At 37.1% G+C, this 21,051-nt stretch overlaps 1 protein-coding gene and 1 long non-coding RNA gene across 2 annotated transcripts; one reads left to right on the top strand and one right to left on the bottom strand.

The window, feature by feature from the left end:
* The first annotated feature begins 1,433 nt into the window (after window positions 1–1,433).
* On the top strand, window positions 1,434–14,995 carry LOC112202593 (glutamate receptor 2.8). The gene is made up of 5 exons (XM_024343591.2): window positions 1,434–1,701; window positions 11,729–13,077; window positions 13,197–13,509; window positions 13,632–14,038; window positions 14,160–14,995. The coding sequence occupies exons 1-5, from the start codon at window positions 1,434–1,436 to the stop codon at window positions 14,754–14,756; spliced, it is 2,934 nt and encodes a 977-aa protein (XP_024199359.2). The 3' UTR covers window positions 14,757–14,995.
* Window positions 6,674–8,505, bottom strand: LOC112202594. Its single transcript, XR_002937463.2, has 4 exons — window positions 8,302–8,505; window positions 8,090–8,188; window positions 7,426–7,530; window positions 6,674–6,947 (listed from the first exon to the last, which is right to left on the bottom strand). It is a non-coding gene; the product is annotated as an uncharacterized LOC112202594 (long non-coding RNA).
* Window positions 14,996–21,051: the final 6,056 nt, after the last annotated feature.

The raw sequence follows: 21,051 nt of genomic DNA, 5'->3' as shown, positions 1-21,051 counted from the left end.
GCTCAAATCCAAAACTACGAGAAAACTCAGGAAACCCATTTGATCTCTAGTAGTTTATCAGAATGAACAACTCTAACGGTCTAACCATTACAACTTTTGTATTGTCATTACGAAGCACGACTGCACGAGTTCAATTGATCTTAACCTGCCATTACATGGGGATATCATTTGTATCAAGCGACGAACATGATAAAAAACAATTCCTAAGGAATGGTAGGGATTGACTTTTCTAAACTCCTCATGAACCTTCATTGATCAGCTGGCCGAAATTAACCAAAACATTTCTAATTAGAGATTATGCTGGAATGAAGATGACATGAAGGAGATATTTATTAAAACGACACTTGTTATCATGTAATACAAAATGATCAATGGGAGCCGGGGGAACAAAGTCATGGAGTTTCAATCACCTTATTATGATTTTTGTTTTTGATGGACTAATTTGTCCACAAAATCCAAATGGGCCTTGTCTAGAGTCTAGATTGACAATACAATCGAGTGTTTGCAAGTATGCAAAATCTTCAAAGCAGTCCCAGGACTTTGAAACAAAATACTAGTGTTTGTGTCTGTATATATATAAACATAGCAAGCTAAGGTAATTGCCAGGCATCTTGTGTCCTCGGACACTAGAAGACTTTACAACTACATATTTTTGTTTGACTTGGTGAACCGACGCGCATTATACTCGGAGATAGCTTGATGACTGATTATGAAGTGCAAGATGTACATTGTAAGGTCCTTCTAGTGAGGGATTTTTTTTTTTTTTTTTTTTTTTGGTTATTTTAAGGAATAGCTTATTAGATTCTGAAAAAAAAATAGGATAGCTTATTAGAACCACTTTTCGATCACATATCCACATCTCCACCGTTTAATGTTTAGGTCTATAAGAGTAGATCACTTCTGTAAATTTTCAGCCAAATTCATAATCATTAAGGCATTCAAACTGTGATTTATAATTATAAACATGAAGGGTTCATGTTAAACAGATTTGGTTCATCCATTGATTTAAATTACTTTGATACCTTAACGATCATTAATCTGGCTGAAAATTTGTAGATTTGATCTATATATTAGGAGAAAAAAACTGAACAATCGAGATGCCAAAATATGATCAAAAAGTGGGTTCCACAAGATATCCCTTAAAATGGCCAAAAAAATGAATTCCTTAGTGAAATGGCTATATATATAAATACACACACACACACACATATCCTATCCAGAGTGAGGTCTCACTCTGAAATTAACCTGTGAGGTTAGAGTTTAAGGTCACTTTTCAGCTGATTGATACTCTTGGGATCTTTTCCCCGTACCTTCTATCGAGCTAGCTTGATTCCTGCTTATTCTTCTATATATTTGCTGGAGTTTGGCCCTTAATTAACTAATAAGAGTAATCTTCCAAATCAAGCACGTAGTCCAAATCAACTATGAGCTCGATGGAGAATCAGAAGAAGAGGATCAGTATCATCCTTGTTCTTTTTTCATGGATTTCCATGGCGGCCGCCATGGCAGCTGAAAACGCATCAACAATCCCAGTGAACGTGGGAGTTGTTGTAGACCTTGATGAACCGAGTGGGAAGATGTATTTGAGTTGCATAGAAATGGCGCTCTCAGACTTCTATGCTTACCATGCTCATTATGAGACTAGGGTCGTTTTGAACCCCAGTAACTCCCATGAAGATGTCGTTGGTGCTGCTGGCGCAGGTAGTCTCTCTCACAAACTCTCAATTGTAACTATGATTTGATTTTTTTTTTCCTGAAAAGTAGTGAGACTTTTTTTTTTTTTTTCATTTTTATTTCTTTCATTAATTGTTTTATATTTAACATTTTGTCTTTTCACATTAATTTAAGATAATTTAATATTTGAGGGCTACTAAAATAAATTGACAATTTTTAATAAAAAAAAAACTTTTGGGACTACAATATATAATTGTTGTTCACAAAGTCACCTGGTGATCAACGATTTTGTGGTCATCCACCTTTAGATTTAATATCAATGGTTAAAATTAAAATAATAAATTTTAAGTGATTTAATCTGAAATTTTGAAATTAAATTTAATTGTGAGTGACAGCAAAATTCTTTTTCATCTAGCGACCATGTGATTATCATTGGAAAAATATGAGAATCAAAATCGATCACAAATGACATTCTACTCTTTTTGAATTACGATAGAAAGACATCACATATGTAAAACTATAGTAATTAAGCCTAACATAAACAATAAGTGTATCTTAAACTTAGAACAGATTACTAGACTCAAGACACTAAGATAGCTATTGCCGCTTTCATAAAAAAACTCCTAGGGCCATGGTCATATATCTAACTGCATATCTATATAGAGAGAGGACCTCCTTAAACTTAAAAAGTAATGATGTTTTTATTTTTAGCATGTTGTTTAATAATCTAAAATCCAAATAATTCATTTTCTAGTTACATATACATATAAATCTTACAAAAAAATTAGCCAAATCTAAAAACGTTTAACCATTTTTTTTTTTAGACACTTCAAGTCTTTTAATTATTGAAAAGTGGATTCCATGAAGGAGATATTTATTAAAACGACACTTGTTATCATGTAATACAAAATGATCGATGGGAGCCGGGGGAACAAAGTCATGGAGTTTCAATCACCTTATTATGATTTTTGTTTTTGATGAACTAATTAGTCCACAAAATCCAAATGGGCCTTGTCTAGAGTCTAGATCGACAATACAATCGAGTGTTTGCAAGTATGCAAAATCTTCAAAGCAGTCCCAGGACTTTGAAACAAAATACTAGTGTGTGTGTGTGTATATATATATATATATATATATATATAAACATATATAGCAAGCTAATATAGCTATTGCCGCTTTCATAGCTAAATCTAAAAATGTTTAACCATTTTATTAGCACAATGTTTGTTTTAATTTTATCTAACAGACTACATTTGTTTATACAATTTTGAATGACCAAATGATTGTGGATTTTGTTGATTTTTTATAGACACAACTATTGCATATGAATATAAAGGATCAACGGTTAAAATCATTGAATTAAATCATATACTAGTGTAAAATAGTAAAATTCTCAAATTCTTAAAATAAGAGGTCCTCTCTAGAACATGTCTTTTACACACACACACACACATATATATATGGACACACACTAACACACGTCTTACAGTAATCAACATAATAAAACATGATATTTTTTTTAGTTAAAACGTCAATATTATTGATTTCAGACTAACAAAAAAAGCCAACTCATTAAACAATTCCACATACTCTTTAATTAGCGTACAAAATTAAGGTATTAGCGTACAAAATTAAGGTATGTATACTTTTCAAAAAGAAAAAAAATCCGGTACATATAAATACACACACATTTCCGTAAATATATAAGAAAATTGACAATAAGTCCAAAACTCAACGAGTTTAGACAATTTCTTGATGAGTGCGGTTATTGCCACCCTACCATTTGTTTAGTTCACTCTACAAATGTTTAAATTATTGAAAAACTATATTATCCAAGTGTAAAATGACTAATAAGTACTTTCACTTTCTAAAATTTAAATTTGTAAAGATAACTAAATACATAATAAATTAATTAAAACAAAAACTACTTAATTTCTTATTGGATAATATTAATCCTCATCTTCTCCACTCAAATTTGAATTATTTACTAATTTTTTGTCTTTTTGTTGCCTTCTCATCGTTAATTCGTTATTCAATTCACAAAACCATTAGTGTTAATTTCATGAAAATCTTTGCAATACACTTTGTGAACATCGATGTAAAAGTATAAAACACGAAAAAAAAAATCAATCTCTTCTTCATTGCTCATAGTATTTAATTTACTAATCTTTTGACATGGATTGAAATAGATGAGAACCTTGAAACTGAAAGGAAAAATAAAAAAATGGAAGAAAATCAAATTATGATTTTATTAGGAACTTTTAATATATTTTAGTTCTTTTATTGGTATAAATTAAATGAGAGATTTAAAAAAATTATTTTTTAATTGGATATGTCATATAAGGATATTTTTTGGAAAGATAAATAGGTTAGATAAATATATTTAATGCTTAAAATCAAAATGTAGGGTGTAATAAGCAAGTAGGGTGAACAAAGAAAATGGTAGGGTGGCAATAGCCGCATCCTTTCTTGATTTCTCAATAATTACATTTTTTTTCAAAATAAAAATTCTCAATAGGGACAAAAAGTGTTTACTAGGTCAATCAATAAATGTCCGAGACTTGAATGATACAAAAAGAACTAATTGAAGAAAGAAAAAGTCTAATTTTCTAGATACGGATAATTATGTACTAACTCATGTCTTCAGTTCAACTCACGGGCTAATTAATATTGTGTGTTTTCAGTTGTTATATTTAAAAAGTTCTAAAAATAGGAATGGCTATGATGCCAAAAAAGTCCCATATGCAGCATGCTAGCTAGCAGAATAGTCCTATATGAAACAAAAGCAGTCCCAAATTTTAGATTATTCAAAAATATATTTGTCTGAATGCTAGTGAATTTTAAGTACGGGGCGGGTTAAGTTTGCCCCTTTTTTTTTGGTTTTTGTCCATTTACCTCATTTTTAGAGATTTTTTTCCCACTTACCCCATTAAGTTTTTTTAATTCTCTCTTACCCAAAACACTCTAAGGAGGTCTTCCCTAATACCCCATTAAGATTTTTTTTTTGTTTTTAATTTTTTTTTAATACCATTTTACCCTCACCCCTTTAAAACTTAGAGAGAGAGAGAGAGAGAAAATGGAGGAGAGAGAAACCATAGGAGATTTCGTCGGAGCCCGGTCACGGGCAGCCGAAATCCGGTCACCAGCCGCCCGAATCCGGCCAACTTTCGCCGGATTCCGGTCACCTGTCGGCGGATTCCGGTCACTGGCTGCCGGAATCCGGTCACAGCCCGCCCTCCACTGGATTTTGCTTAAAATCTCACCAGAAATGTTTTTTTGCCCCCAATAGACGTCTATTGCCCCGATAGTCTATTGTCCCCCAATAGACGACTATTAGCCATGTATTGCCCCCCAATAGACGCCTATTCCGGCGAGGTTTCATAAACCTCTATTGCCCCCCAATAGGCGTCTATTGGGGGGCAATAGAGGTTTATAAAACCTCGCCGGAAGTCTCCAAAGAGGTTGTTGTAGATCTCATATGGGGTCGGAGAGGTTTATTGCCCTCTGAATAAACCTGTATTGCCCCCCAACTCTGTCTATTGCCCTCCAATATAACTTTCGATCACCAGAATTCTGCCCCAATAGACGTCTCTCTCTATTTCCTTCTTGGATTTATGCCCAAAGTTTACAAAAAGAAAAAAAAAAAATTTCATTTCGGCACCCAGAGAAATGCTCTGGGCACCCACGCAGCAGCTGGACCAAATCACTTGAGTCTGGTCCGGGTCCGGCAGATAGTCTGACGGAGGTGGAAGCTGGCCACGAACACCTTCTCCTGGTCGCCGGCGATGAGATCTCCCACCACATGAAGGCAAGTGCATCTGGACAGGTCAGTGTCGCCGAAGCCTTCAAGATCCGGTGAGACGGTCGGTAGCCGAGCGAGGCCACAGTTTGGTTTTGGTGCCTCCATGCCAGATCTGCGAGAAGTCGTGCCGGTGAATATGTCATCGATGAAGGGCGATGGGGGAGAGAGAGAAAGCCGAGAGAGAGAGAGAGAGAGAGAGAGAGAGAGAGAGAATATCGTGCCTGCAGAGACCGCCGGTGACAGCGTCGTCGATGAAGGGCGACCGGGGGAGAGAGAGAAAGCCGAGAGACAGAGAATATCGTGCCTGAGAGGAGAGACAGTGTGGCATGTCAGTAATTTATTAATTAGGCTGAGGGCAATTTTGTCTTTTCATTTTAAATTGGGTAAGTGGGATTTAAAATCTGTTGCTGGGGTAAGTGGGATAATTTTTGTTCATTTTGGTGCTTTTGGTCAAGGACCCTTTTTTTTTGAGGTCAATGATAATTGTATTAATTGACTCAAATGTCTAACAAAAAAAAAAATGGACTCAAATGGTTCATCAAAATACAAGAAGTACGTTTTTATTATAATAAGAACCACATAGGCCTAGTAATAAAAGGCACATAGGCCCAACAATAGAGGCACATAGTACTGTAAAAAAAAATAGAGAAAATAGAGGCACACAGTACATCAATCTTCGTACATTGTCAGTCTAATAATTTTGCCTATACATAATGTCAGCACATGTATGTATACTTGTATAGCAAAATTATTAGACAAAATTTGATGTGGCCCATCTATTTACTAGAATTACATTCCTCATATTACGTTCTGAATCAACTGAGTGTAGGGCTGGGCACGGTCCCAAACCGGCACCGGTTTTACAGGGACCGGGACCGGGACCGGCAATGTCAATTCGGGCCGGTCTTGCAATTGTGGAAAACTGGGACCGGGCTAAACCCGGACCGACACTAGGTTTATAGGGACCGGGACCGGAACCGGGACCGAAAGTCAAGCTTCGGGCCGGGACCGTAGTTGCATATAACAGGGACCGAGATAAACCCGGACCGGGACAAAAATCGGCCCGTTTTTCGGGTTTTCGGTTCCAGTCAATCTTTGCATCACTGCTGCATTTTGCTGCTTGACCTGCTTCTGTTTAAAGAGTATAAAGAGTAATGGTGAAAATAAAACCAATAAACCATTCTGCAAAGTGCAATCTGCACTAGCAGCAAGGCTGCAAATAAATCCATCTTGCAAATAACCATTCAATGATTTCAATCAACACAGTTACACAGCAAATTCACCAACACATATTGTCTTAACAACATAACAAATTAAAAACCAAAACAATGTTCAACAAGACAACAAGTGAACAACCAAACTTCCATCAGTTCCATGCTGCCATGCTCAATGCCATGCAGCTGCTCCTCTAGTCCTCCTCTGCTCCTCTAGTCCTCCGATGAGGTTGCCATCAAGTTATGAATGTATGTTCCTGCAGAAAAAAAGGCAAATGATTCTTAATGTAAACCACAAACACCAAATTTTCTTGACAGGTCATACAACCTAGCTGCAGATTGATACTCCCTGCAGATTGATACCTGTTTAATTATTATTCCTTAACTTACATAAAATAATAAAAATATGCAGAATGACAATATCAAAATTTCCTTTCTATTATCCTATGAATGGTACCAAATACATTCGATACATATATCAATACAACCATAAAGTTTTACTAGATCTCTCGTCACACAAAAAAATCCAGCATTAGAGTAATCCTATTAGAGTAATCAGCATTAGAGTAATCCTATTAAAAAAATCCAGCATTAGAGTAATCCTATATCAATACAACCATAAAGAAAACCAGCATTAGAGTAATCCTATTAAAAAAATCCTTGAAGACCAATTCAAAACAGCTTTTCGGTGGACCTCTAACATGCAAACCAAAAAGGAATCTCAAGTCTGCTAACCTTGAAAAGTTGGTGGCAAACAATCTCAGCTGCACACTTGATATGCTTCCTTGAATCCTCCCCCCGACGTGTCTTTCATCCAAAGACACCACCATCTCTATCAACCTGCAACATTAGAATAGAACTGAATAAAACCTTAAATTTGCACAGTTCACGCACTCAACAAGAAATTGAAGGGCAAAAAAATAAAATAAACAATGGATCATCATATTAACAAATAGAAAGACAGAACCAAACCAATTAACTAAAACAAAACCAAACCAATTCCCACAAACACCAATTTTCCATTGAATATATAACCAAGTACTACTGCAGCGGGCAACAGAAGTAATGTTGGTAGCTGTGTTCATGAGAGACAAATAATGTTAAGAAAGCCATAAAAGGAACCAAGAAAGCACAGCTGTGAGTTGTGTAATGCACATAAGGTATACGAGTGCAAAAAGAATAGTAGTCTTTTTCTGCATTTTGAATTGGGTTAACCTAAAACGCACGACGCACCCACTACCCAGTACTGGAATTCAGGAAATATATGAATTTAGATCCACCACTTTTCTTAATCTAGCACTCTTTGCTGGTGGTCATTTTGAGTTTAGACCCACCACTACCAAAAGAAACGTAGACAAAACATGAATGAAAATAAAGTACGACTGCAGTTTTAACGTACCAGTGCTGTCGCTTTGATGACAGTATCACGGCTATGGCCAGCTATTAATGTTCAACAAACCCACATGCAACCACAAACCACCAGATCTGCCCGTGAAGGCTGAAACCAAATCCCACATATCAAACTCATTTCTGCACCAAAATCCACTCCAAAACCAGAAATCCACCAAAACATAAAAGAATCGAAGAGAAGAGAAGAAGAAGCAGTAGTACCTGGAGAGGAGATTGGACTTGCCGACGCCGGAGTCGCCAATCAAGACCACCTTGGGGTACCTGGGAGGCTGGGACAGAGACGCAAGAGACCGATTGTGATTTGTGAGAGTTGAGAGGCAGAGCCGCAGAGGTGAGGACTGAGGAAGACCAATTGTGACTTTGTGAGAGGCGGAGTCGCAGAGAGCCAGAGAGTTGAGGGAGGAAGTGAGGAAGTGAGGAAAATTAGGTTAGTTTACTTAACTTAATAATCACATGTGGTCATGTCCATACTAACACAATGAACTTCCAATAATTGGAAGACACGTATACAAGCTCGGTTTTTTCGGTCCTTGCAGTCACCGCAAGTCAAGAACCGGACCGGACCGGCACATTGAGTACAGGGACCGAACCGGCCAAGCAGTCACGCAAATCAAGAACCGGGACCGGACCGCCACGCTGAGTATAGGGACCGAACCGGCCCGAAAACACTTAATTTCCTTCTAAAACCCGGCCCGAACCGGCCGGTCCGGATCGGTCCCTTCCGGTCTTTCGGTCTTTCGGTCATTTTTGCCCACCCCTAACTGAGTGCATTTATAATTTGTATTCCCACATTTGGCCTTTATGTGAAAAATGGAAACAATTTAGATTGTGGACCAATATTTAACTAATTTATGCACTCATTAATTATAATTTCTTTAATTTAGTAATATCAGTTATGATTGACCAACTGAAAATCATTAGCCCATCTTATATTTATGGGCTCTTGACCATATACTCAATTTGAGTCCCATGAATGCTCACTTACTCTACTAAAAGATATGTGTGCATACTTACCTAATTTAATTGAAAAAGACAACTTTACCCTTTAAATAATTAAAAAGTCATTGGAGACTTCGCTAGAATCCGGTCACAGGTAATGGGACTTCGGTCACCGATCACCGAAATCCGATCACCGGCCAGAGGTTCCTAAAGAGGTCGCCGGAGACTTTTATTACTCCTAATAAATTTTTATTGGGGGGCAATAAAATGTTTATTGGGTACTATTGAGGGGCAATAAAAAAAATTTTGGGGGCAATAAAACAAGACGCAGGACTCCGGTCACTGATTCGGATATTGCGGGAAGTTCACAAAGAAGTCATCGGAGACTTTTATTACCCCCAATAAAACCCAATATTATTGGGAGGCAATAAAAGTTTATTGGAAGGGGGGGGGAATAAGAAGTTTATTGGGGGCAATAGAAACTTTATTGGGTATAATTGAGGAACAATAAAACCAGACTCCGATCACCGGTCGCCGAATTTCAGTAGCCGATCACCAGATTTTGGTGGTTGGTGATCGGAGTCTAACGACCAGCGACTGGAGTCCGGCGAGTCTCTCTCTCTAACTAACAAAGGGAAAGAGGGAAAAATTATCAAAAAAATAATACAAAAAAAAATAACTTGATTGGGTATTAGAACAAAAAATATGTAATTTGTTGGGTAAGTGGGCAATCTTATAAGATGTTTGGATAAATGAGATTAGTCTAGCCCAAATTTAAGTATATGGACATTTTTTCTATAATTATTAGTTCATAAACTGGCCATCCGGGGGCCAATGGGCCAACTCAGTCGCGTAAAAAAAAAAAAAAAAGTTCATAAAATTTCTCCGAATTTGGCCGTTTGTTCTTTTCCTCCTTCATTCTTTCCTCTTATTTTTCTTGTTTTCTCTTTTGTTATTTTTATTTTTATTTTTCTCATCCCATCACCTAATGATATCCATCATCAATTGATGTCATGCTAGAGGTTTTCGAATTAAGAGAACATGGATCAACCTCTAGCAACACATCAATTAAAGAGAAATATCATTTCTGGTGTCAATGATCGATGCTCTCTTAATTTGCCGATACACTTTAAGACTTCAATTAAGAGTCTATTTTTCAGTAGTTTGGAGATTAATTTGGCCGTTATTTGCATCACATCGATTTTTATTTTTTTATCCCCATCCTATCAATTCCTCCCCACCAGTCCATTTCTAATGCCTATGAAATTTGAACCGGTAACCTGTACTGTTATCAAAATTCTAAAAAACGCTAGGCGCTAGTCAGGCGGTGACCCGGGGACTAGCGCCTAGGGACCTAGGGGGACTAGATGGTTTTTTTTTTTTTTTTTAATTTTTAAATTATTTTATGACATAAACTTAATAAATAATAATTTTTATTCACCTAATATGCATGAATTATCTCAAGCCTTCTCAGATTAATTGATGATGAAACTTAAAAAAAGTGGGCAATTAATGATGAAGCTCTAGCTGTCAACCATTACACCACTTCTTTCTTAAAAGAAAAAAGAAAAAAAAAAAACAAACCACCACCACCCCAACGTCTCATCTTCTTCATCTCTCTTCTAGTCTTCTTTCTCATCTCTTGCATCTCTCTTTATCTCTTGGTCTACATTCTGCATCTTTTTCTTTCTTTACTCTCTTCTATCTATCTCTTGAATACTAGGTTGCTTGCTAGACATAGTATCGAACCCAGAAATCAAAGTATCAAACCCAGAAATCTTCTTGAGCCTTGAGGACGTCTGCTTTGCTGCTTGAAGAATTGAAGACTGAAACTTGAAAACCCAGAAAGTATTCAAAGCACCGTGCCGGAGAGAGAGAATAGAGGGAGAGAGGCTGTGCGGCGAGGTTGGTGTATAGGTTTCTGTCTTTCTGATGGGGTTTGGTTTTGTGTTTTGTGGAAGTGTTTTTTAAAAAAAAAAAACGCCTAATTGCCGACCGCCTAGCGCCTAGAGAGACCCGCCCAGCACCGCCTAGCACCGCCTAGGCAGCCGACTTTTTTCCCAACGCCTAGCTCGATCGACTAGGCCAGAATCGGAATGGGGTGGAGGTGCCTAGGCGGCCGCCTAGCCCCTTTTTAGAACCTTGACCATTATACTTAAGCCAGTTAACCAATTGACCATGACTCACCTACTACAGAGAGCTCATACAGCCCTTGACATTGCAAAATACGCACTGCACCCGTCGGAGTTTTGGACTAACTAGTGACTATAATACCCTTCTGGATCCTCATTCAATTCCTTCACACAATTAATCATACGTACGTCTGCAAAGAAAAACTTTCTATCGCAAAGCCACCACTACAACCCATCCCAATCACAAGCCACCTTGCAATAGTCTCTAGACCACCTGGTCTGTCTCCATCTTCTTCTCACACAGATCCAGAGTGATCATATGTTTACCTCTTTATATATAAACCCTGAGTTGCGCCTCTACTATTTCATTCCCATGCTAGGCTTGAAAATTGCTTAATTGGATTCCACATTCTTTCTTGATACACATGCAGCTTGGATAATTTTATGTCATTTGATCTTAGTAAACTTTCTTCCAAAAGTATTTTCACTATTTTGCCATTTTAATAAGCACAAAATATTAAATCATATCAACTAACAATTATTTTATAATGAGACAGCTTTGGATCTGATAAAGAATGTAGAAGTGAAAGCAATCCTAGGACCAATGACATCAATGCAAGCAACTTTTGTTATTAATCTTGGAGAAAAAGCTCATGTGCCAATCGTATCATTTTCTGCAACAAGCCCTTCTCTGACTTCACTTCAGAGCTCCTATTTTTTCCAATTTGCCCAAAATGACTCAACCCAAGTGAAAGCCATAAGTGGTATTATTCAAAACTTTGGATGGAGGCGAGTTGTCCCCATTTACGTTGACAATATGTACGGGGAGGGAATCATGCCCTTTCTAATTGATGCCTTGCTCGAGGTTGATGCTCATGTCCCATATCGAAGTGTAATTTCACAGTCAGCCACCGATGATCAAATTGAGATAGAACTTTACAAGTTAATGACAATGCAGACTAGAGTCTTCATAGTGCATATGATGCCTAAACTGGCATCACAGTTATTTGCCAAGGCGAAAGAGATTGGAATGATGAACAAGGGTTTTGTATGGATCACAACCAATGGGATTGGAGATCGTTTAAAGGCAATGGAATCTGTTATGAATTCGATGCAAGGAGTAGTAAGTGTGGAAACTGATGTTTCAGACACATTGAAGCTTAGAGAATTTAAAACAAGGTGGAAAAGACAATTCCAACAAGAAAATCCAGAAATCATTGATGTTGAGTTGGATGCTTTTGGATATCGGGCTTATGATGCGGCTTTTGCAATAGCTATGGCAGTTGAAAAAGTTGGGAATGCAAGCTTTGGATCTCAAAAGGGAAATGCTTCATCTTTCAACTCTGCAGATCTTGGAAGTTTAAAGGTCTCTCAATATGGTTCAAACATTTCTAATGCCTTATCACTCACGAGTTTTAGAGGCTTGGCTGGCAATTTTAGTCTTGTTGATAGGCAACTTCAGCTATCAACTTTTAAGATTGTTAATGTCAATGGTAATGGAGGAAGAGGAAGAGCAGTTGGGTATTGGACACCGGAAAATGGAAGGTTAGTGAAGCAATTGAATTCAACAAACAGTTGTAATGTTTCAGCTTTCAATTGTGATGCTCTTGGACCCATTATATGGCCGGGAGAGTCATTATCCATTCCCAAAGGATGGGAGATCCCGGAAAACGGTACGAAGTTGAGAATTGGAGTTCCAGTGAGGGAAGGTTTTACAGAGTTTGTTAAAGTAACACCAAATTTGAGAACTAATACCATTGATGTCACCGGGTTCAGTATTGATGTGTTTAAGGCTGCAGTGGACCTGTTACCATATGCACTTCCTTGTGACTTGATTCCCTATGCATATCCTAACGGCAGCAGTGCTGGCACGTATAATGATTTAATCCATGAAGTATATCTTGGGGTAAATTTCTTTACAATTGTGTTAATGCATACTTTTAATTTTTCTATTTAAATTTTTGTTGGAAAGATGTAAACTAATATGTTTACTTGACATTTCTTTTCTGGTGGCCTACTTGATAGAATTTCGACGGTGTGGTCGGAGATGCAACAATTAGAGCAAACAGAACATTGTATGTGGACTTTGCAATGCCATATACGGAGTCTGGTGTAGTGATGGTTGTGCCAATCATAGACAGCAGAACCAAAAATGCATGGGTTTTTTTGCATCCTTTAACCTGGGACCTTTGGATGACTACTTTGGGTTTTTTCATCTTTATTGGTTTTGTGATTTGGGTGCTTGAACACCGAATTAATGAAGATTTCCGTGGTCCTCCTTCACATCAAGTTGGCACAAGCTTTTGGTTCTCTTTTTCAACTATGGTTTTTTCACATAGTAATTTCTCATTACCTCACACTACCTAATTACTTTCTTTTTCCTTGGGTGAACCATGTGTATTTAGATTGAATACTTTCAGCATGTTTTTTTTTTTAATGTGGAATTCATTTGACATGCAGGGGAGAGAGTGGTGAGCAACCTGGGAAGATTTGTGATGATTATATGGGTATTTGTTGTGCTGATAGTGACACAAAGCTACACTGCTAATCTAGCATCACTATTAACTGTCCAACAACTCCGACCAACTGTCAACGATATAAATGATCTTCGAAGGAATGGTGATAACGTGGGCTACATGAGGGGTGCTTTTGTTTATGATCTCTTAAAAGAAGTAAAGTTTGATGATGCCAAGCTCAAGGCTTATGGATCTATGGAAGAAATAGATGACGCTCTTTCAAAAGGGAGTGCAAATGGTGGTATTGCTGCAATTGTTCATGAAACCCCGTACATGAAGCTACTCATTGCAAAATATTGTTCCAAGTATACTATGATTGGACCAATATTTAAAACCGATGGCTTTGGCTTCGTAAGATCTCTCTCTCCCCTCATACTATCTTACTTTCTATATTTAAGGTTTACAATTCCTATATACGAGATTCTAAAATTTCTCATGCATATGATTTTTTTCTTTGGTGGTGACTTTACAGGCATTTCCAAAAAATTCCCCTCTTGTATCTGACATTACACAAGCAATCCTAAATTTGACGGATGATGGATTGATGACAAAAATTGAAGATAAATGGATCAAAAAAGATAGTAACTGTAAAGACTCTAATGGGAATTTTTCTAGCAGTGCTCTTGGTCTTGAGAGCTTTTGGGGCCTTTTTTTAATTGCAGGGATAACGTCAATATTTGCTCTAATTATATTTGTAACTTCCTTCTTGTACGAGCATAAGCATGTCTTGATGCACCCTGATTCAGGCACCTCTAAGTCAAAAAGGATCAGAACCATGTTTGAGATCTTCAACGAAAAAAAACTCAGCTCTCATACATTTAGAAGCAACCAACATTCAGACAGTGGTGTTAGTGCTCAAGATCATGAAGTGAAAGTATCACCAAATAACAACTGGCCAGAAAGTCCACAGAGCTATACCAACCACACCGATGCGACTTCTACATTTTCTCGGGAACAAGAAACACTGTCTCATGGTCAAGCATCTCCAGAAACCATTCCAACTATTGAGCTTGCCATCACTATTCAAGAAACCCATGAAACTCTTGAAACAACTTTATCAAGAGCATAAAGGAAATGGAAAACACAAGTTGATACAACTTTTCTTCTCTTGTCCTTGACTTTCTTCGCTCTCCCCATTTGGTTCCTTAGCAATTAAGGGTTCAATGGAGAAACTGTTTGCACCGTATTTCTATGATGCAATTTCGCTCGTCTCACATTTTTCGGGAAGGTAATAAAGTTGCAAACTTGTTAGCGAACTATGGTACTACTTCTACAGCCTTGGTTTGGTGGCATTTGATCCATGCCTTCATTCTTTCATCATGTAATAGTAAACGTTTAGGTCTTCCGCAATACCGTTATAGATAGTTTGTTCTTGTTTGCCTGTTATTACTCACTAGGGAGGTATTGGTTTAGTCTCCCTATCTTTGTATCTCTTTTATTTTTCTTTTAATAAATTTTGAGGCGATAAGGAGGTTTTTGCCTCCCTTATCCCTCTATTCAGTTGATACAACTTTTCTTCATGTATATAAGCATTCAACATTAATAGAGAGTTAGCTTTTAATAAGAAGCTTGTATATCCTTTCGATCATCATCTTGTATTTATGGTTATTTATGTCAATGTTAGGGTGAAACTCAGAAACAGGCAATCCTTTTTGTTGGACTTTTGATTGTTATTGATCAACAAGAAGTTAATAGGAAAGTTGCAAACAAAAGCAAACTTTTCTCCAATCCAGAAAATATGTTTTACGTAGTGGAGGTTGAATGAGATGCGGTAGGGCAAAGATAATGAGTTAGTGGTACCCATTCCAAAGACGAAATTCTATTTTTGATACAAAATGACATCTTGGGATAGGTAAAGTCACAGGTTAACAAAAGGAGTAAAATTTTGTTGTGAATCTTGTTTGTATCTATATATTCCATTTTAGGATGGGATGCACATGAGGTCAAAGGTTCTTCTATAAGTTTCCATAGATGCATAAATGCTGATAAAATAAATTGGAAAAAATAAGCTAGCGTTCACTTCTTTGATACTTATGTCAATAACAGTGTAAGTTTGAAACAGTAACAGAAAAATGTTGCAGGAAATCAAGATATTGTGTGCCTAGTCCAAATATGTTTAGGATTACTTAACCTGGTTATAAACTTATAATAGAGTTAGCATATTCCTACTTGGACTCGAAGATATTGTACATGTAATCCTCTATATATAGAGACCCCTATTATTAATGAAAGCATCTCAATCTACTCCCGAATTCTCTTTCTCTAAAACATGCTATTTGCACGAGCCCTAACCCTGACCTCATGTGCCTCTCCTCCACCACTACTACAGCTGTAAAGCACTGCAGTGCTGCCAACAAGCAACTCTCGCCAATCGAGATCGCAAGCCTGCAATAGGATCAAAACCACCTTTGCAATCCTAGTAAACAGCCTTCGAGAAATTTTCCAAGTAAGTTATATTAAACGTTCCTACTTCATTTAAATTTCTCGCTTTCCTTCGAGGATTCTTATATTTGTAATTTTACCTCTCACATTTCTTGTAATATGGGATTTAAAACCGATTACATGCATTTCTATGCATGTAATTGTGTCTAAAATACTAGAAATAAGTTAATCCTCAAGTCAATTATTATGTAATTAATCCATTTTTATTCATATTGTAGTAAATAAGCAGAGTTGCGGAGTTCGGAAGAAGTTGTGTGAAAATGGTGAAGATTGGAGTGTTCAACAAAAAGACGATGAGGTCAATATTGGTCAACCGCAGTCAATGCCAATGAAGAAGTGATCTCATTGCCTCCAAAAATATGTGCCGAAGTATATTGAGAAGAGGAAAAAAAAAGTAATGAAGTTTGATTAATTAAGATAATTAATCAAGTGATTAATTACTTAATTGATCAATTAAGGCTAGTAGCACAATGTCAATTAAGCATGATTATTGGCAAGCACGTGCAACCCCTTACCTTTTCCTTCTTCTTTTCTTTCTGATTGCACATGATCAATCCTCCACCATCCACCATGTGACACGTGGTAGTTTGTTTTTTCTTTCCTCAGAAACAACACCGAGACCACAACTCACACAAAAACCTTATCCATCTCTTCCTCTCTTGACAATTGAAACAGCCACCCAGTACCTAATATATATACACATGCCTCACCCTTAGAGAGAACTGAACAGAGCCGCACCACCGAAAACAGAGGCAGCCCTTTTGGGCTGCTCTCTTTCCTATTCTTCCCCTCCATTTTTCCTCTTTTCTTTCTATTTTATTTTAAGATTTGAAGGACTACTCACACAAAACTTCAAGGATCCATCAAGGGACTCAACCTCTACAAGATTCAATATTTGGGTATTTTGTAGGAGTTGTAATTCAAGGCTAGTCATGCTAGCTTTTTAGCTATTTGTGACTATTCTTGTTTTCTCCTACACTTCTTTACTCTTTGCTATTTGAATTTTGTAATCTTGATGTCTATGCTTATGGGTTGTGAGTAATTTCCTTGTTAGGGGTTAGGGTTGTGTGCCCTAGCCCAAATTTTGTGTAAAAGATGTTTAATTTAATGTAATGATGCAATTTTCATATGATGGATGCTTATATCTATTTTTGTTAGGTTAAAATGCATGTCTAGGAGCCTAGTCAACTCTAGGGTATGTATTTTGAGCATGTCTAGGATGGAGTTAGAGGCATGACCCCCTCTAATTCCTAAGCTAGAAACCTTCAATTTCGTATTCGAGGGGTTATAAGCATGGTGATTTACACCTGTTGAGTGATTGTGCGGACGGGTCGCTTAGTAGTCTAATTCCTCGATCTCTAGGCCTCTTGATGTGAATTAGAGACCCTTGAACCGGCTCTAATTTATGTCAAGTGAGTTCCTACGACCCTTGAACCGGAGTAGGAATACCATGAAAGGGAATTTCGGTCCTTGAGCCTTGAACTGTCTTGGATACGACTACCGCCAAAGTAGGAGATTTGCATCTACATTATATTAGCTTCCGACACATAGAATTTGGCTGAAGGAACCTCCTTAAGCCCCGACATTCCCATCTATTTGGTTTACACTTTTATTAATTTCTTTGCATTTTTATTAATTGCTTTACATTTCATTACATTTTGTTAATCTAAAATCCTCTCTTCAAAATATTGAACTTCGACTCATTGTAAATAACCACCACTAGGCTCTTAGTTTTGATTAGGCTTTGGTGAGAACCAAAACCGAGCATTGCTAAGGCTTGGTGCCTTAGATTAGCCTTTTTATTTATTTTAATTTCCTTTATTTGCTTGTGACTTCAGTTCCGACTACCCAAGGATTGTAGGTTAGCCACTAATCCCCGTGGTACGATAATTTTGGGCTTAATACTTCCCTATCTTGACACGATTCGTACGCTTGCGAGAGTATATGCATCAAATCAAAAACCAAACTGTGGGAGTTCATGCTAGTCTGAACATAGCTCCGTTGAGAATTTGAACGATCAACCATTTATACACTATTGTTTCGGTCTAATCCAAAACTCATGGAAATTAATTTCTTTGTAGCGATTTGCTATCAGAAACTTACTTTATTTTCGTGGAAGATTTAAACTCCAAAACTAATTGTTCTTGTTTTCCAACATTGGTCCTAGCTTTTCTTCAAATAGGCTCATCCAAAGTGGATATGATGTCTAGGCTCGAGTTAAGATAAGTGTACTTAAGCGAGTTTTGCTCTACCAACATCTCTTCTTTCTTACTTGGTCGTGTTTATTTTGGAGTTACCAAAAGAAGTTAAGTGATACCATTATTAATATTAATAGTTATTTGGATTAGATTTTGTTTCAAAACTTTGGATATAAATCGTTGCCTTTTGGTATTGAATAAATTTTGAGTTGTATTCTATCTCTCAAACTTTATTATAGCGTTTTCTTTTAGGAATGGACTCAGGAGAATTATAATGTCTCACAGATGGTGCGACTACGCAAACTATTCTCCACCATAGCCAATTATTTTTGGATATGTTGCCTATTCATCCATCTGTGACAACAATGGCAGGCCCATCAAGCTTGATTCAAGGCCATGGAAAGGCCCAATTTCTTTTGCCCAACGTTACCATGATTAATGTCACAGAAGCTCTCTACACTCCTCAGGATAATAGAACCCTCTTGAGTTTTAGAGATATTCGAGCCAACGGATATCATGCATAAATGCATTGTGAAAATGGGAATGAAATTCATTACCTCTAACGATTGTGGACCTAGGCGCATCTTACAGAAACTTATATGTCTCTTTAGTGAACTCTACGTTCCACTATTCGAGCTATTCAATCTAACAATGTTATAAGAGATGACTTATGGGATTTTAAAACATATTGGCTTTGGCACCATAGATTATGTCACCCTGGTCGTGATATAATGATCCATATTCTTAAGACTTCACAAGAACATCCTTTCTTTTGAGTTACACGAAGCGAGAATCAAAAGTTGATTCATAGAGACCCTCGGACTGCTTCCACTGTCCACAGCAAGCCACTTGCTGACGCTACCGCAGTTCCCCTACAGACGCTAAAAATTGCGCCATAGTCTCCCATTATGCTTCTAATGCCAATAGTGTTTCCATGGCCTAACTAAAATCCTCATTGGTTGCCTCTAAGGTCCATCGTTCATTTTTGCAAAGCTTGTTTCTTAGGAAAATTAGGACTGAGACAGTCATACGCAAAGGATACGAAAGAGCTCATTTCCTTTTTACACAATATCTAATTGGATATTTGTGGACTTATTCAACCACCTTGCGGACAATTTAGATACTTTATGGTGTTAGTTGACGCATCGACATGTTGGTCATATGTCACGCTCTTGTCCACGCGTAATACTACTTATGCTAAACTCTTAACCCAAATTATTTGTGTACGTGCTCACCACCCGGATTATTTTATTAAGTCAATATATCTTGATAATGTTAGAGAGTTTACATAAAAAAAACTTTCGACGATTATTGCATATGTCCATTGTGATTGATGTTGAACATCTGATTCTCCAGTTCACACCCAAAATGGTCTCACGGAAGCCACTATTAAAAGATTGAAAATGGTCGCTCGAATGTTGGTAATACGTACCAACCTTTTAATTTTTTCATGGGCCTATGCAATTTTGAACACAGTTGTACTTATTCGTCTACGACCCACCACCACTCAACCATTTTCTGCGTCGCAGTTGGTGATTGGGCACAAGCCTGATGTCTCGCACTTACACATATTTGGGTACGCAGTTTATGTGCCAATTGTGATGCCGCAATGTACCAAAATAAAGCTTTAATGACGAATGGGTATTTATGTATATAATTCTCCATCCATCTTACGCTATATAGAACTCTTGACAGACGATCTCTTTACCGTTAGATTTGTAGATTATCAATTTGATAAGACAGTCTTCCCATCATTAGGGGGAGATAAGAATATCAATGTTAAACAAGAACGACGGAAATTGTCATGGTCTATCTATTGGATCATAATTCATATACATATTTATTCCCTAAAACATAAAAATTACTTGTTCTAAAGTCCAATTTAATGTTGACTAATCCAATTTCATTATTTCCCTAATCTTGTACTTTTGCTTAACCTTTGTGTTTATTTATATATATTTATTATGTTTTCCTTATCATGCTAGGAAATGATGGAGAAGTATGGAAATGAACTAAAAAGTCGACCTTAGCACATTTTCTTACTCCGGCTAGGAGAAAGCGAGCTAGACAAGGAAAGAGGATCGGCATCCTGATCAAACGAACTCTAAATGAGTTGAAAATTTTCAGATCCATTATAGGCATCCTAAGGATCATTTCTTATGAAGAGTTTAAGAGTTAGTTTGGAGTGGAAGGCCTTCAAAAGATTGTCCTAGTTTCTGACTAAAAGACGAAAACTGTAAAACCGGACCTGTACAGATTCCTACAGCATTTCCGGCCAAATTACTATGAACTAAGCTCTGATATTTTATCACCATGATCTACACTTATCGAAGAACATTTGGTATGAAGAAGTGGAAGGCCAATTCTGAAGTCTCGATGAAGATTCAATTGAATGAATCTTCAAAAGCAGAAAATGAATCATAGTTGATCGAATAAGGGTAACTTGGCCGAAAATCCATTTTGGACGGATTTGTTGTGCATTTTTGGAAGGGTTATGTTGCAGCAATTCTCAAGGAGAGTTCTAGAAGAATCCTATAAGATTTGACAAGATTAATCCATCATATTATGATTTGGATAATAAGCATGGTGCATAAGGTTCTCTCCATCTTTGTCATTGACTTTGGTGACCCAAAACAACCCCAACACTCATCAATTTCATGATTTCCATGCACAATAAAGTGAGTTAGCTGCTCCTCTCTTCTATTAAGTCATCTTTTTCTACTC

The sequence above is a fragment of the Rosa chinensis genome, chromosome 5 (genome assembly GCF_002994745.2).
Source record: "Rosa chinensis cultivar Old Blush chromosome 5, RchiOBHm-V2, whole genome shotgun sequence".
Classification (NCBI taxonomy): Eukaryota; Viridiplantae; Streptophyta; class Magnoliopsida; order Rosales; family Rosaceae; genus Rosa; species Rosa chinensis.
Note: the sequence above shows the minus strand (reverse complement) of the source record. Positions and strands in the feature narration are given on the sequence as shown.

Coding starts and splice junctions, on each gene's coding strand:
- LOC112202593 (XM_024343591.2), top strand. CDS start 1,434: ATGGAGAATCAGAAGAAGAGGATCAGTATCATCCTTGTTCTTTTTTCA. Junction 13,078..13,196: donor TCCATGAAGTATATCTTGGG/GTAAATTTCTTT, acceptor CCTACTTGATAG/AATTTCGACGGTGTGGTCGG. Junction 13,510..13,631: donor AACTATGGTTTTTTCACATA/GTAATTTCTCAT, acceptor TTTGACATGCAG/GGGAGAGAGTGGTGAGCAAC.